Consider the following 18109-nt stretch of genomic DNA (forward strand, 5'->3'; position numbering starts at 1 on the left):
AAGATAGCATTGCAAAAGTTATATATCTAGGTATGGATAGACACACACACACTTTTATCAAGAAGAAGGATGGAGATCTGGATCTTCAATTACTTTTCGTTAAGACAATCCCCACTTTGGAGATTTAAATGAACTGTCAAGGAAAAAATGTACACATGTCAAAGATTTCTCCTCTTTTATGACACTTTCCCTTTCTATGAACTGCTGTTATTAGCAGAGAAGCATATGAAAAGAGGTAACAATTTTTCGGATTTCATATTTCCATCAGATGAATTTAACTTGAGCATCTTTAAAAGGTCTTTCTTATTTATTAAGAATGCTTACCACAGCCAATTCTTGATTATTCAGAAGATAATTGTCTACTTTGTGAAATGTTGGGCAACTTTTACCTTCTTTTTCCTTTTGCCTTATGCTTGTTTGGTCTGAGGGTATTAAATTCAAAGTAAGAACATTCCCAGGTTTTCTCTGATTAGGGAATCTCTGAGGTAGACCAATTATGAGCCAGTTCCAAAGATATGGGGTAATTCAAAGCCAAACAAGGACTATCTTGACCTAAACTGTGTGGACCTGCCCTGGAGAAGGGCTAGAGGGATAAACATGTCAGAGTGGTCCTACCGAAAATCTCTCTGGCTCTTCTTATGGTGATGAATCAGCACAAAGTTCTGACAGAATCCTGAGCTGAATTAAAATAAAGTGATATCCCTTAGTTTGTCCTAATGCAGAATCCAGGCTGCCTCACTTCACTGTGGGATTCCATTAAAAGTTAGTTAACCTGTTTAAGTCCAAGTCTAGAACAAACTAAATCTTACACTCACAGAACTACTGAATATCAAAAGAGATCTTCAAAGTAAAGACTCTCCAGAGATAAAGGTACTTCTAAGAAAAGGTCTGAGTGGTTTCTAGGAATACCTTACAAAGGATAGACTGCATGGGTTCTGAGTTGATCATTAAATAGGCTCTGATCTGGGTTTAGGTAATCATTTCACTAGCTGGGAGACTTTGAGCTAACTGATTTTAACCCAGTGCACATGTTTTACTTATTACCTATGTTATAGGCATAAAGACAAACTTTTTCTGATCATAATTCATTTTCATTGCATGTACCAAAATAAATTCCAGATGGATTAAAGATCTTTTAAATTGAAGTGTAGTTGATTTACAATGTTGTATTAGTAAAGATTTGCTCCAAAAATAAAAATCTATGAAAAATACTAGAAGAAAATGTGGATGACTTCTTAATTTGAACACTTCCTAGCTTTAAAAATAATAATCAAACTTTAAAATAAGGGTTACAATTTCTTTTTAGTTTATTTTTTAACTTAATGGTGAAAATCGTATAGGATTTTTCATAATTTCTAATGTAATTAATAACAGAATTCAAGAAAAATGAGGCTTCAGGCAGACTCTGAGATATAAAAAGAGTAGTAGAATAATACTGAAATTATCTTCCTTCTTGATTCTTGACCACACTTAGAAATGACATACTAAACTGAGTACACCTGGAGAAGCTGGTTGTACTGTTTGTTTAGAATACTTCTGGTAGTATTTTATCAGTTGAGTGCCTTTCTACATACGAAAAACCCTTTGGAAAAAATGCATCTATTTATGAGATACTTAAGAGAGAATTTAAAGATGTCAAGGTATACCCAGGAATAGAAAAATATACATCTTTGTTATATTAAGTCTTTTCATTATTCATTATATTATTCACTTATGTATTAATTTTTAGGCATATTTTTGTGATATTACTATTAGTGAACATATAAAATTTTTTGATTAAAATTTTTTTTGTTAAGTAAATACAATTTCATATGGTTCAAACTAGCATAATTGACTTTCAACTTTCTGAGCCCCTTGGAGCCTTCCAGGAAAAAAGATGATACAGAACAGACTATCTCTAACAGAGCCAGCACACAGAATTGACAGGAAAATTGGATCTCTGAAAATTTGGTTCTTGGAAACTTAAACCACTTAAGATGATGCTTAGAGAGTCCTTAAGTTAATATAACTTTATGCAGATATAAGGAACTTTTAAAAAGTATTCAGAAATAAAAGAAAAGTACTTGGAAATAAGATAAACCATTCATCTATAAATAGAATATTGTAAAAGAAACAAAACTACTTAATGTGATTTATACTAATATAAATTTTGCTTTTATAGTGAAAAGAGGTACATGGATGCATTTACTTTCAAGGAGGATATTCAATAAATCAGTAACTCAGCCTTAGCTGTGCTTTTATGGGGAGTATTACAAATTGGTCATGCAACACACTACAGCTTGGGAACAATAGAGAAATATTAAAGAATTATTTAGGAATAGACCTTACCTATCTGATTTCTGCCTGAAGAATAAAATGCATTGACTACAGCTGCTCCGCTTATCCACCTATAGAAAACATAAGAACTTGTTACAAATTATACTGCATTGTCTGATTCAATCTACTTACCGCAATAAAAGTGTTATCATTACTCCTAGATGAATCTTAACTTTCTATTTGAAATATGATCAACAAGTTAAAATCAGCTCACTAGGTGAGAGAGTTCAATTGAAAGTATTTCTACTTCTTGAAAAATCAGACTATATCCAAGTCTGCATTCTGTTATTTAATTTGCATAGATTTTTATGGAGGCATCTGACAGTACAAAATCCATTCTAATGTATCTCTTTGGAAATTGCAGTGGATTAAGATTCTATTGAAATGTGTTTAGTTCTGTGTTCTTTATACTAGGTAACAATGCCAACAATTCTGGAGCAGTTGACAGAATACTGAAATAAAGGTTGTTAAAATTTCTGGTTCAAGTATATATATGTGTGTATATATATATAATATATGTATGTATATATGTATATACATATATAATATATGTGTATATATGTATGTATATATTATATATATATATTTTTTTAAATTCCTACTTTACAAAGAGCCTTTTGGGGACCCAGAGATAGTTAGCTTTGAGTAATGTGCCTCCTTTGACTACTGTCATTTATAAGTATTATTTTTTAACTATGACATTCCAACTCAGTGAGCAAAGGCGTATTTTTGTATACTAACTGTAAAATGAAATCCAAATAGATCTTAAGCAGATTTGTCTGTCTGTGCATGGCATGAATTAGGCTCTATATTGAGTCTAGAGATTTTATAAAATACAGTTCCTGACTTCAGAAGACTCTAGTTGAGATGAGAACTAGGTATAAATAATTGTAATACAAGACTGACTGAGAAAAAAAAAAAAACACACACACACACACAGCTCTCCAGATAATAATTCAAGGGCAATGCTAAGCTAAAGGATGGTGCCAGTGTTCCCATGTGTTGTCTGCTCAGATGTTATGAAGACTGCATATTAATAATCACTGTTAAGCACTTTTGTGCAACAGGGGTCATATTACCATCTTAATAGACTCTTACATGTATCCTTACACTCACTGAAAAATAGACACTGCTTAGCTTCAGCTATCTCCTTAAATTTGTCAGCACACATGCATACACTTAAGACAATCATATATTATTTTCTAATGGCTGCGTTGTAGTTATTCCACTTTTAGGGCAACAATTACAGTGGCAATTATTATCCTACTCACGGAAGGAGTTTACAGTGGTTGGTACAATGAGGTTAAATCAGAACTGTTTCCAGACCCTGCTTTGCAAGGTAAGCAGTACAAAGTCAGCTGCCCAAATCAGCATTTCAGCTACAGTCTCAGTAACTATTGTGGGATGTCAGATGTGAGTCCTATTTTGATCTCTTAAAAATAACTCAGGGAGGGCCACATATAACAGCTGTCTGATAAATTCTAATTAAGTATGAGTTTTATCTTCACTAACAAGATAAGACACTCATATAAAGGATTTGGGACTTAAAACAAAACCCAGATAGAATTTCTGTGATTTTTTCCTTTAGGAAAAAAATAAGTTTGAAGATGGAGGGTGTAGGTTGCGGAATGGTTGGTTGATCGATGTGTTTCTTCTTTGGGTTGATTTCATTGCTGTTTTAAATAGAGAGAAACATTTTCAGACAGGGTGTTCTGACTAATTTCATGGTTCTCCCTAATTTCATCACAGCTGAGCCATCAATATTCTAATTTCTTGCAGGTTGATGATTACAAGCATGCAATTTTATTTATTTTAATTAAACTCCACTTGCTTCCCATATGCTTTGTGGTGACTCACAACAAAAACGTGTATTTGTAAACCCAGAGGTGTTAGACTAAAATCTAGAGATCGGAAACTACATAGGGCAAATAGATTTTGTTTGTGTGACCCAAAAGTATTATGTAGGAAAATCTTTACATAAATTAAACTCATGATCAAGAAAAATGATGTATTAGGACTATATTTATATGTATTCACACAGTTATGATGACTCAAATATGGTTCAAGGTGGTCTGGCTGGAGGGGCAAAATAGAAAATGTGCTCATACTACTTCTGAGAATCCCTGTTCTTTGCAGTAACTTTAGAAAGGCATTTCTGATGTGTCCTCTACACTCTGATAGTGCAGGAGAGCAAAACTTGCCACCCCAAAATGTCTCTTTGGCATGAAGATTATATTATTTTGAGCTAAAAACAATTAAGGCCCAAAAGGCTCAGGAAGAAACTTTGACTTCCCCTCAACTGCTTAAAAAAATGTTTGTTCCTGGGGAAGAGAGAAGCAAGATGGCAGAGTAGAAGGATGCTTGTAGCTCACCCTCTCCCACAAATACACCAAAACTCACATCTACGGACCTACTCAGCCAACCAGAGCACCTGCCAAACTCCAACAGAACATTGCCTTCTTCGAAAGACAAAAACGCCAAAAATCTGGTAGGAGAAAAGGAAAAAACAAAGAAGATAAAGCAAAACAGTGTGGACTGGTCCCGTGGGGAGGGAGCGGCAAAGGAGGACTGGCGCTCGTTCGCTGGGTCCCCCACCTCCAACAGAGAGGCCAGCGGAACAGAAGGGGAACCTCCGAGGCTCAGATCTGCACTGAGCACCCCTTGGCTGATAGAACTGAGTTAAACAGGCACAAAGGGTCCCCTCGACACCCAGCCTGAGATGCGAGCCAGCAGCTGGAGCCGGGACAGGCCGCCTGAGCCAGGCGGAGGACTGGGGCGGCTGCACTGAGTCAGCCCCGGGGGGACTGCAGGGGGCTGTGTGCTGTGGCTGGGAGGGGATATGGAGCAGAACAACCTCTGTTCCCCATAAATTGCGAAAAGAGCAAAGCAACACGGGCTGGTATGCCCTGGGGGGAGGGATGCTGTAGCCTTTGTCTCCTCAGACCTGCACCGCCATTACTGGCACTTCTCTCAAGAAGAGAGGCAGAGCTCAGGCACAGCCCCCATCTCCTCCTGTGCGCAGTGCCTGGGCAGGGGCAGGACCAAGCCCTGAATCTGCCCCGGGGGGCTCCACAACCTCCTAGGCAGGACTGAGACTTGTTTACAGCCCAAGGCAGATAGGATCTTTCTGCTTTGGCACCTCAGAGAACTTGTGCCACCAAGACAAACAAGGAGCTGAGATTTGGCACGGAGCAGGGGCGGGGATATTCTGCGGTATTCCCTGAGCCTGCCTTCGGAGTGCCGACCCGAGTCGGAGTGGACAGCTGCATAGAGCAGTGGAGTAACCGGCACTGGGAGAGGGTGGGCGGCCACCCCTCTTCCTGGCAGGAATGCAGCACCTGACCACGGTGCTGGGAGGGGGTGCGATCCACCCACCTGCCTCCCCCTGAAGCACAGCATCTGACTGTGGCATCGGGAAGAGGAGTGACCCACTCACCCACTGGGTAAGAGCTCAGCTCCTGACCCAGTGTTAGGAGGGGGCACGATCTGCTAGCCGACAGCCACTGGGAGCAGCACAGATGAGGGCGCCAACAGAGGGCCTCTGGAAACAGCAAGCTGAGATCGTGGAACAGGGAGAAGACACAACGACCTCTCGATAAAATCATTAAGAGCACACTGTCTCCAGGAGAACTAGATAACTGATACTCCTTAAGCCACAGTGCCAGAGAGATACGAGCAATATGAAGAAGCAGAGGAACCACTCCCAATTAAAAGATCAAGAGAAATCCCCTGAAAGCACGATCAAGGAAATAGACATTGATGGCCTACTAGATCAAGATTTCAAAAAAGGAGTGATCAAAGTACTGAAGGAACTAAAAGAAATAGTGTTTAAAGATATAAAATATATCAAAAATGAAATAGAAGCTTTAAAGAACCAAGTAGAATTAGTAAACTCATTTGCTGAGATGAGAGCTGACCTAAAGGCTGTACAAAGCAGGCTAGATAATGCAGAGGAACGAATAAGTGACCTAGAAGACAGGACAACAGAAAGCACCCAATCAGAACAGCAGAGAGAAAAACAAATAAAAAACAATGAAACAATATAAGGGACCTATGGGATAATATAAAGCGTGCCAATCTATGCACAATAGGGGTTCCAGAAGGGGAAGAAAGAACAAAGGGGATTGAAAAGGTATTGAAGAAATCATGAGTGAAAACTTACCAAACCTAAAGAAAGAATCAGATATCCAAGTACAGGAGGCTCAGAGGGTCCCAAACAGGAAGACCCCAAACAGACTCACACCAAGACATATCATAATCAAGATGGCCAGAGTCAAGGATAAAGAAATGATCCTAAAGGCAACAAGATTTCTCTACACAAACACTACAGGCCAGAAGGGAGTGGCAAGATATATTCAAAGTCCTGAATGAAAAAAAGATGTAGCCTAGGATACTCTATCCAGCAAGGCTATCCTTTAGAATAGAAAGAGAGAGAAAGAACTTCACAGACAAGCAAAAACTAAAAGAGTTTAGAAACACTAAACTCATGCTAAAAGAAATATTCATAGGTCTACTCTAAATAGAAAAGAAGCAGAATGCTACAAAAATGAGAAACTTATAACTGGAAAGGAGATAACTGCCATGAATTACAAAAAGAATAAACACAAAATTGTAAAAGAAGACATCTAAATCATTAAGAAGCAAGGAAAGCCACTGTGGAAAACAGTATGGAGATTCCTCAAAAGACTAGGAATAGACTTACCATATGACTCAGGAATCCCGCTCCTGGGCATATATCCAGAAGGAACCCTACTTCAAAATGACACCTGCACCCCAATGTTCATAGCAGCACTATTTACAATAGCCAAGACATGGAAGCAGCCTAGATGTCCATCAACAGAAGACTGAATAAAGAAGATGTGATATATTTATATGATAGAATACAATTCAGCCACAAAACCCGACAACATAATGCCATTTGCAGCAACATGGATGTTCCTGGAGAATGTCATTCTAAGTCAAGTAAGCCAGAAAGAGAAAGACAAATACCGTATGAGATCGCTCATATGAGGAATCTAAAACAAAACAAAACAAAACATAAATACAAAACAGAAACAGACTCATAGACATAGAATACAAACTTGTGGTTGCTAAGGGGGTGGGGGGTGGGAAGGGACAGACTGGGATTTTAAAATGCAGAATAGATAAACAAGATTATACTGTATAGCACAGGGAAATATATACAAGATCTTGTGGTAGCTCATAGTGAAAAAAAATTTGACAATGAATATATACATGTTCGTGTATGACTGAAAAATTGTGCTCTACACTAGAATTTGACACAACATTGTAAAATAACTATTACTCGATAAAAAAAAAAGTAAAAAAAAAAATGTTTGTTCCTGGAATACAGCTATCACCAGAGGTATCTTCAAAGATCATGGGCCAGGTTCAATGGAGGAAATTCAATAGAGCCTAGAGGTCAGAGTCCACTGTGTCCACTGTCTCTGCACAGCACAGCAAGCAATTGCTTACCAAACATTTGCTTTTCCATCTTCATGTGAATTGCCTTCCATCCCTTTGTGGTCCCAAACCACTATCCGCAACATCCTCTTTTGCCTTTAGCTGAAGATGGTATTTAAGGTGCAGGTTTCTGCTATTTTGGTGAGTTACTGTTTTCTTGGATCTCTCCCATGTGTACATATTATTAAACTTTGATTTTTCTTCTGTTAATCTGTCTCATGTCAATTTAATTCTTAGACCAGCCAGAAGAAACTAGCAGGGTAGAGGAAAATTTCTTCCTTCCTGACAATAGCAAATGTAGCAGTACATTTTATGCATAAGCAGCTTGTAATGATTAAAATTTCAATTTCAATTGATATAATAATGAATGTAACATATTTTTAGGTCTCAGTTGTTCAATTATGATCTTCTTATTTAGTGATAGGATACTCTGCACGGGTTTTAATGGGTAATCCCAAATAATATGCAAATTGTTGGTTCTGGACTCAGGCACAATGCTAATGATGAAATACAAAAGGTGCCAATTCAAAATGTCTTTTTTAAAAATAAGTATATAATACAGAGGAAAGAAACTAGATATATGAATCTAATGGTTCTGAGAGCAACAGATCTCAAAAGTGGGACATATGAATGAAGTTTATGTTATCCATGTTTATTGCTTTTGTAAAAATAAATGTTACACCTTTTGTTTCAGTGATTTTTCTACTCTTCTGTTATATTACTTTGAGGGGCTTAAGATTGTATTTTGATTAATGTTTGTAACTTTCCAGCAGGGAGGGTTTTACATATTAAAATGTCCACTGTGAATTACACCTTCAAGAAAATAGGTAGCTATTTATGACCACAGAACACTCAAATAAAATTAGAATTACGGTGGTTAGGTTTACAGAGCACTACTGTGTAGTGTTTGCTTTTTCTTCCTTGAGCTCTTTCACTGTGCATCCTCAGACCCACCCTGGGTAATTACCCAGATTCAAAAGCACAGGGCACTTTGTCCCTGAGAATGATCAGAACTTGAGGTACTGTGATTGGATCATTACATCTTCAAGTGATGATAACAGCTACAGACTCAAGGTCTAATATTTGTGGTCAATCATGAAATATCTCACTACATTACTATTAAAGCTAAATTAACAGGGCAAAGAAAATATTTTTCAAATTAAATGGTGATGTAACAAAACTGTAAGTTCTTTTGACTTGAATGCAGCCTCAAAGTTTCGAGAGAAGCTTTCATTTAGAGAACATATACAAATCTGACCCTGAAGAGCAAGCAGCATAGAAAAGAGAAAATGCGCAACTAAAGAGAAAGACGAAGTGTCCACTAACATAATGGATAGTGCAGGTTATCTGAAGATTCCATTAAAGTATGGAGGCCAGACACTAGCATCTCCCAGCACAGGTACTGGACCTGAGAGATGAAGTAAATACCACCTTGTTCTTTGAATTCTCTTCCTGCCTCCAGCGGTCTGTGTGTGTAACACGATGGGCGTGTGCGTAACACGATGGGTGTGTGTGTAACACTACGGGTGTGTGTGTAGCACTGTGGGTGTGTGTGTAACATGATGGGTGTGTGTAGCATAAAGTGGAGAGTGGGAAAGCAAGAAGTAAGCAAACTTTATTTTAAATTTCTGAGACATAACTTTGTCAGGTAATCTTATTCTTGTTTGGTTGGGGCACTCACCACCAGAACAAAGGGCCACTAAAAGCAGCAGAGGGCCTCAAAGCTGAACTAACAATGTGGCTGGGAAATATAACTGAAATACCCTTGAGAGGGGGACCAGGTGTGTTTCTCTTCCCTCTCTTATTACCCTGAAGAACCTAAGTGCTAATGGGATGAAAGCACACAGACATCATTTTTTAATAGCAGGGGAGAAAAGTAGGAAGTCTATAGCCTAATTCTATACAGCCTTTTGGATATAATAAACCCACTGGATTGCAAAAGCACCTGGAATAAAACTTCTCTTTCACCCATTCATGTGTAACTTTAAAACTTAAAACAACAAAATTGTTAATGCTCTTTTCCCTGAAAGTGTTCAATTTCTCAGCATCTAGCGGTCTGGAAGCGACTGCTTTGAAATTTGCAGTATAATACAATGGTTTTCCCTGTCTTCCTCAAGTATTTCTGGAAAGAATTTTCACTTTATAATTGCAATTACTACTGTAATGCTTTAGATTTATCAATATTCTCTCATCGACTTTAAAATTTTCTGTATATTTTCATTCATCTTTCAAGCCATCCATATAAGATAAATGACACCTCCAATTTTCAGGTATAGAAACTAAGGCACAGCAGGGATCAAACGCTCTCCTAATGCACTTACAGACTAACCAGTACAACTGGGGAAAGAATATGTAAACCAGGGAGGGAGAAGACTCTCTCATCCTCCAAGAAATCCCCTACTTCTAACATGTTAATATGCATCATACATAAAATTTCACTACAAAGATGAATGCCATTGCCTTGACAACTTCTTCAAAAATGAAAGTGTTCATTTTTAAATTGTTTCACATTCAGGGTTTCCCCTTACCCCAACCAGCTCTAGGCCTCTACACCACCCTGAAGTCTCATCAAGACCAAATCATAACAACAGCAGCTACTGTTCAATGAACACCTAAGTTACGTGGCATGCACATTACACCATACACAGCACAATGAGGCAAAAGTAAATGTCATTACCCTCAGTTTATAAAGGAATCACTGAGGCTCAGAGGTTGCCTAGGTTCACACAGCTAGTAAGTGGCAGACAGGAACTGTAACTCAGGGCTGCCTGCTCTTTCTACCTCCCACCACCCCCACCACCGCCCCCTGACTCTAGAGCACAAGCCCTTTCCACTGTTCTGGAAGGTGCAGTATTTTACCCAAAGGCAACAGCACAGCAGGACTAAGGAGCCTCATTAAACTGTTCACTGTTTTGCAGAGGAGTTGTTAACGTGACTGAAGTACTCTGAGTGACTCACCTGCTGTCTGAGAGGTGAGAGCCAGGACTCTATCCAGACATTACACTGGGAGAATCCACTTTTCTTTCAACAAAAGGCAGTAGAAATCACTACTCTGCTTTTCTTCCTAGAAGTCATCGGTTGTGCGTGGTTCTAAGTGTGGCAACAAGACTTAATCATTTTAGTCTTCAGTAACTCTCTATGTGTGAACACACATGCACATGTGCACTCGCGGGTGATGTGCTGATTTCAGAGAAATTCCCAGTTTGGGACGCAGCATAGACGGGTGGGTGGATCATTTCTATCAGAATTTTCTTTTGGGGACCTATTCTCCTGATTTAGGATAAATCTTGTGATCTTTCAGGAAAGAAATGAAACCTCTTCCACTCCATCTGATGCTTAGCAATGATATATGCTTAGCTTGTGATATTGTAAGTCCACTGTCTGTCTAGCTCATTAGACTCCATGAAGGCGGGAATGGTCCATGTGTTGCTTTTTTAAGATTGTGGTAAGAACATAGCATGAGCGCTATCCTCTTAACACATCGCAAGTGCACAATACATTACTGTCAACTACAGCTACAGTGCTGTACAGCAGGTCTCTGGAGATTAGTCATCTTGTGTAACTGAAACTTTGTGCCTGCTGATCAGTAACTCCCCATTTCCTCCTCCCCCAGCATGATTCTCTTCTTTGATAATACAAATTTGACTACTTTAGATACCTCATGTAAGTGGAGTCATGCAGTATGTGTCTTTTTGTCTGGCTTATTTCACTTAACATAATATTCTCAGGTTCATCCATGTTGTTGCATATTGCAGAATCTCCTTCTTTTTAAAGGCCGAGTAGTATTCCTTTGTACATACAGACCACACTTTCTTTAGCCATTCATCTGTCAATGGAAACAGGTTGTTTCCACATCTTAGCTATTGTGAATAGTGCTGCAATGAATATGAGAGTGCTACTGTCAGCGATCCTAATTTCAGTTCTTCTGGTTATAAGCCCAAAAGTGGCATTACTGGGTCATATGGTAGTTCTATTTCTAATTTTTGGAGGGACCTCCATACTGTTTTCTGTAGCTGCTGCACCATTTTGCATTCCCACCAGCTATGCAAAGGTTCCAATTTCTCCACATCCTCACCAAAACTTGTCTTTTTTTTTTTAATTTAATAGCCATTCTGATAGGAATGATATGACATCTCACTGGGGTTTGATTTGCATTCCTTTGAGGATTAGTGAGGTTAAGCATCTTCTCATGTACCTGGTGGTCATTTGTATGTCTTCTTTGGAGAAATGTCTATTCAAATCCTTAACCCGTTTTTTAATTGGTTTATTAGTTTTTTGCTATTGAATTACAGGAGTTCCTTGTGTGTTCTGGAGATTAACCCTTTACCAGATATGTGATTTGCAAATATTTTTCTCCCATTCTTTAGGTTACCTTTTCATTCTGTTATTTCATTTGCTGTGCAGAAGCTATTAAATTCAATTTGTTTGTTTGTTTCATGTTTTGTTCTTAACAGTATCTCCAGGGCTTAGCACAGTGCTGGGAACATGACAGGCACTCAATATATATTTGGGCCTTGGCATATCAATGGGTCCTTCAAGCCCCAGGAGTGCTGACCCTTCTCTTCCTGGGGCCCTGAGAGGGTGGAGGGCACTAAATGGAGGTGAGGCCCTGCTGCCATGGCAACCAGAAGTGTGCACTTTCTGGACTTTGTCCTCTCGAGAGGGTACACTGATATAAAGCTCTAGAATTCTGCCAACTTCTCACAGTTTAAAACCTCAACCTTTAACTTATTTATCTTCATGCCCTACTTCTTCTCCTTCTGGGAAAAAAAAAAAGCCTCCTTGGGTGCTAACTAAAAAGCAGAAATGTGCTTACTGATAAAATGCATCTTGTTTATAACCCCAAAACAGGTTAGAAACTGCAAAGTTTATTGGTTTAATGGGAGTCTAAAAGATGGAATGCTAACATTTTAATCTATTACAATATGTATACATGAGCAAACCAGGGCAATACTGCCATAGGGAGGTAGAATGGTTTGTCCAAGTTTAGTCTATCTGTTATTCTGGCTTTCTGGCTGAGTAGAACTTGATAAGCCAAATAATCGCTTTTACATATATTCCCCATACATCTACACTCATGGAGATTCACTTGCATCCCAAGTCTTCAGCATGCCCACCCTGGACAGGTCCTATCAACTCTCCACCTCTGTGCCATTTCATATACCCATAAACGCCCTGCATAACAAGTCTTCTTCTGATAATGAGGTTCAATGATAGATGGCTTAATTAGAAAGGAGATAGATTCTAGAAACATCAGTGAAGGGGAAATATCAGAAGAGGTATTTTAGAAAGAAGTGAGGTACTTCCCTGCCTCCCAAGAATATGTTCTTTTTCTCTTGAGTCAATTGACACAGAGAAGCCAAGCAGGAAAACAACCCGGCTCTTACCAAAACTCCCCAGGAAGGGCCATAAAATTTTAATGCTGGAAAGAACCTTAGAGATGTAGCATCATCTAAATCAACCTGCTCGTTTTATAAATAGGGAAACTGCATGGATTTTAAAAAGACACAGGAAGTAACTGGCAGAACTGGGCCACCGGAAAAAGTGTTAGCAACTCACTGCTGTGGCAAAACTACTGTGGTACCAAGAGTCCTGCCATCTTTGGTGGTGTTGGCCTTTCAGGAAGAAAGAGCCACACCTGTTGGGCTGGCAATCTCAGGAGCATTGCTTATTTCAAGGGCTTACAAACATCCAATTAGCCCAGATTAGGAAGAAACAGCAGGCTTGAAGCAATAAGGAAGACAGAAATGAACCAACCATTCTGTTCTGTTCACCTCAATATTAATTTAAGTGCTGACAAGTTGTTTACAAAGAATATTTCACTAATAAGTAAAGGTTTAATAAAAGTGCTATCCCCACACTTTGTTGTCTTGTAATAGCCCCAACTAACCCTGCCTTTCAGCAGCTTTCATGTTACTTGCCTCTTCCACCAGATTGACAGCTATGAGTTTTACTCTTATCTTTTTCCTCTACAGTGTTTAGCACGGTGCTTCGCACATCGTAGCTGCTTGATAAAATGTTTATTGAGCTGGCTGCTGCTAATGTTAGCTTGTTTTTATTTCAATGTACAACAGCAAGGAAGATGCAGCAATGAAATGTCTTGGTAGTTTATGAAAAGTACCTCCACCTGTTCAACGGTCATGATTTACAAACACTGGCACTACCTGTCCCAATTATATGACAGAAAATTCTGTCCTGAGAAACTAACAAAATAACATCAAGTCTAAAAATAAGAAAAGGAATTCATTTTATTTTGTCCTTGTACATTGTTTCTTTTTAGAGGTTTATATTTGTTCCTTGGAGTCTAAGTGAATAATAACGTTATTGGAAGTAAATCATTTTAGACATCTAGCCAGGTAATTTTGCCAATGGATATTACATTCTCAATTTAGCACTATTACTATTTGAAAACATGACATGAAATTCTTTACAAACTGGCACTAAATCTGCAGAGAACATAATGTTTGAGATGATTTTTGGAAGCACAAGCTAGGCACTCAGAAACCACATGAACCAAGAGCCTTTTATATTTAAATCTTTGTCCTTTGCAGTTGCCAGCTGCTCGAATGGGCAGACGGAGGGCCTTTTAGCCAAATGACTAACTCGGGCATATCACAGGCAGACTTCCCGACCTCCTCTATATTTTGAATTTGTTAAGCAGAGAGAGCAGCAGAGATCACACTGGATATCTTCACCAACTATGATGGTGAAATGCTTGGTTGCGTCAGCATTTACTTTAGTGGCTGAGTTAACTTTATTAGCATCATTACAAACCAGCTATTTTAGCAATCATTCATTACGTCATCATTGAGGAAAGGTCTACATTCTGCTCACTGATTTTAATCTCTGGTGACACAAAACACATAGTATCTGCTTTCAACAAGGGCCAGTCCAGCTAAACATAATAAAATGTACTGGTGCTGTGACTAAAATGTGCGTAAGGTATAGCATAGGGACAAGATGAAGAGAAAAATGTAATGAAGTTCTGTGAGGAAGGGTGTAATGCTCCAGTTGAATCATACCATGTATAGGTTTCTGTTAAATGAACAAATGCAGAAAGGGTGGTCCAAGGTAAGAGGCAAGGAAGAGGAAGAGATGGAGCAATGACTTTAAAGTAATTCCTATGGTCGGAGATTTGGGGCAATGCTGCCAGGTAGGGTGACTCTAAAGGAAGTCTGCAGAGCTAGTGGGCGGTATGCAGAGCCTTGTACACACTTCATGAGATGGGCAAAACAAATGCACTTAAAGGTTTTCATCAGAAAATAACATGACTCAATTTCTGTCTTTGAAAGTGAATGCAGTAGCATGGAGAATTAGCTGAAGGAACACGAGATGACTGATGATAAGATTAGGAAAATATTGTAATAACTCTGGTGAGCAATGAGAAATGTCTGAATTAAGGCACGACAATGGAGATGGTGAGATGCAGATCCACACCTCCCCTGACAATGCCTATAAAATAGTTTAAGTAGCAGCTGGAGGATGTGAACTTTTGGGGGGGGGATGGGATTTGAAGTAGACATCACTGAGATGTCAGGGATGATAGGAAGGTCTCAGTCTATGATGATGGGTGCCTGGTTTCTGTCTTGGTAGCAGTAAGATGGAAGTTGTTGGAAAATAGGGTGAGAAGGGGAGAAAGATGATCAATTTTTGCCCAAAAAGGCAAATGCTGAGTTTGTAGGATTAGTGGAACACCTACATGGAGAAGTTTCATAGGCAGTTAGACATTTGGATCTGGAGCACAGCAAACAGACCTGGGCCAGACACAAATATTCAGTGGTTATAGGAGAAGATGTAGGAGATGCCAATAAGTACACAAGTTTGCCCAGTGACAGTATGTGGAGTGAGAAAAGGTCCAGAAGTTTACTATTTGGTTAACTGACTGAATTTATTTAAATTAATTCCTGCCTTGAAATTTCAAGGCATCATCATTTCTCTGTAATACCCTACAATATAACCCTACTATAATCAACAGCTTTTCTTATCTCTGTCTCATCTATTGTGGGTATGGACACCTATTTGTCCTGCAAAATGTTGGGAGTGAAGACTTAGGCATCTAAAGATGTAATTCTCTGAGAGGTAACTACTGGCTATGTGATCAAAGTAGCAATAGATGTTATCTGCCTGAATATACACAGTGAGGACTTGAGCCTGATGCTACATAAAAAAGGAAAGAAAACATAGTGACTTTATTACTATAAAGCAGGTGCTAAACAAGTCAGAATCATTGACTATAAGAAATCTCAATAAAATAGGAGGGATTTTATTATGTTGTTTCCTAAAGGATGCAGTCCTAATGACTGAATGCAATTGTTGTCAAAAGTACTTCCAACATTTTGGAAGACAAAAAAATTAATTTTAAAGATAAATTGCCAAATTAAAGGTATCATCTTGCAAAAAGGAGTAACACTCAGGTGTTCGTGTGACTTGAGAAGGTGGGTGGTACTTAAGAAGAATACTAATACCGGGGTCCCCGCCTTATCAGCAAGTACATCACAACCTAGGGTGGTGGGGTTGGGGAATCAACACTACTGCTAATGCTCCCCAGGTGACTCTAAAGTGCAATCAGAGTTGTGAACCCTTGTCCTCAGCATACAGGCAGAAGATGGGGAAGGAAGGAAAACTAGCCTGGTGTGGCAGAGAAGACCTAACAAGTTATACTGCACTTGTGATTAACTGTCGGAAGTTCATGGAAAGGATCCGAAAAGAATTAATAAGCTATGCATACCATTGAGCAAACATTCATTAAAGTATTATATATAATTTTTGCTTTTGATTATTTATCATGAAGAGAAAAGGACTCAGAGAAAGTCAACACATATGATGAAAAGGAATGAAAACTGCACACTGTCCTACAAATGATTATGGAACTGGGACTATGTTAACTTCCAAAGAAAACATCAAGCAATAATTCAACAACTACTTTTAAAATTATGAAGAAATCTTCTGGTGTCAGGTGGGTGCAGATTATATTAGCTATTTTCAGAAAGCATATTTGATGATATTTGTAAGTAGATATTTTATGCAGAACTAACAATCATTAAATGTAAGTCTATGTATTGTTAAGAAATAAAAATATTCAGACTTCTAAGAAGCTTCTCAGATTATAAATTTACCTATAGGGTATTTTTTTTGATGATTTTTTGTTGGTTTCTAGAGACAAGATACAACAACTGATTATAACACCAACTGTATGTACCTGTTCTCCTTTTTCCCTTCCCACCTGGGACATTAAACGTTCTGACATTTGCCACCCTGTGTTTAGCACCAGACAACATAACATCAGCTCCAGTATTTTTTTAAAAAGTCAGAAAAAGAAATCAGTCTCTTTCTCAGGGTACCTGAAGGGTTCAAAACGTTGTTAGGTATGAAAGTGTATTGGCATTTCCATATTAGGAATTTCGTCCAACCTGTACTCGGTTACTGAGAATAGTCCTATTATCAAATAGCCCCTCTGTACTTTGTACCTTTCTAGGCACAACAGTTCCCTCCTGGGATACAGTTTGTCACATCAGTCTTCCCTACTGATGTGCAACAAAATATAATCAAAGTTCACCTTTGATTCTCCCAGTTCCAAATGACACCTGGACTTGGTCAGTATTCCAAAATATTAGCTTAATAAACGAATGAAAGAATAAATGAATGCATGAATGAACCAAGCACTTCACTAGCATGTTATTGTGTCAGTTACCAGAAAAATCAGGTTAGTATATTTACTTTTCACTTACTCACTCATTCATTAATTCAGTTTTAACTGAAAACCTCCTACGTGTTCAGCACTATGCTGACTGGTCCCCCCGTTCCCTAGGAGCTAAAAGCCTAGTGGGGAAAAAGTCAACATTAGCAGTTGACTTTTATGACTTTTATGTGCAGAAACACATACGCTGATAAATATGTTAGACACATATTTATGTGCACAAACACATATGTTGATAAATATATTAGACACATCCATTTAATTGAAGAAAACCCCCCGCTAAGCTAGTAGTTACTATGAAGTAACAACGCCACTAGTGAGCAGAGATTAACAGCATCAAAGGCTAAGAATGAGGGTGATCCCTGGCATCTCATATTTGGCCACCACGTGGTTGAGAGAAGTGTTCCAGGGAGCACTCTAGGAAGGGGAGGGAGTTGTGGGATGATTGACTGATAGAAAAAACATGGGGCTGAGGGCAGACGATAAATCTGAGTCCAGTAATTGTAGCCTCAGGGAAGACCTGCAGGAACTACGGTTACTCAGGCTAAAGTGTTACTGAGAGCCTTGTGCACAGACAGGCAACGATACGAGAAGAAACCAAAGGTAGCCTGAGGACACCTTACTGAAAAAATT

At 38.7% G+C, this 18109-nt stretch overlaps 1 protein-coding gene across 3 annotated transcripts in view; it reads right to left on the reverse strand.

Moving 5' to 3' along the window:
- Positions 1 to 18109, reverse strand: part of MME (membrane metalloendopeptidase) — a 90284-nt gene that overhangs the window by 16472 nt on the left and 55703 nt on the right. For all 3 annotated transcript variants that reach the window (XM_074369211.1, XM_074369218.1, XM_010952017.3), the window contains exon 17: positions 2329 to 2387. In XM_074369211.1, coding sequence (XP_074225312.1) covers positions 2329 to 2387 — 59 coding nt within the window. The remainder of the gene's footprint in view (positions 1 to 2328; positions 2388 to 18109) is intronic.

The sequence above is a fragment of the Camelus bactrianus genome, chromosome 1 (genome assembly GCF_048773025.1).
Source record: "Camelus bactrianus isolate YW-2024 breed Bactrian camel chromosome 1, ASM4877302v1, whole genome shotgun sequence".
Lineage (NCBI taxonomy): Eukaryota > Metazoa > Chordata > Mammalia > Artiodactyla > Camelidae > Camelus > Camelus bactrianus.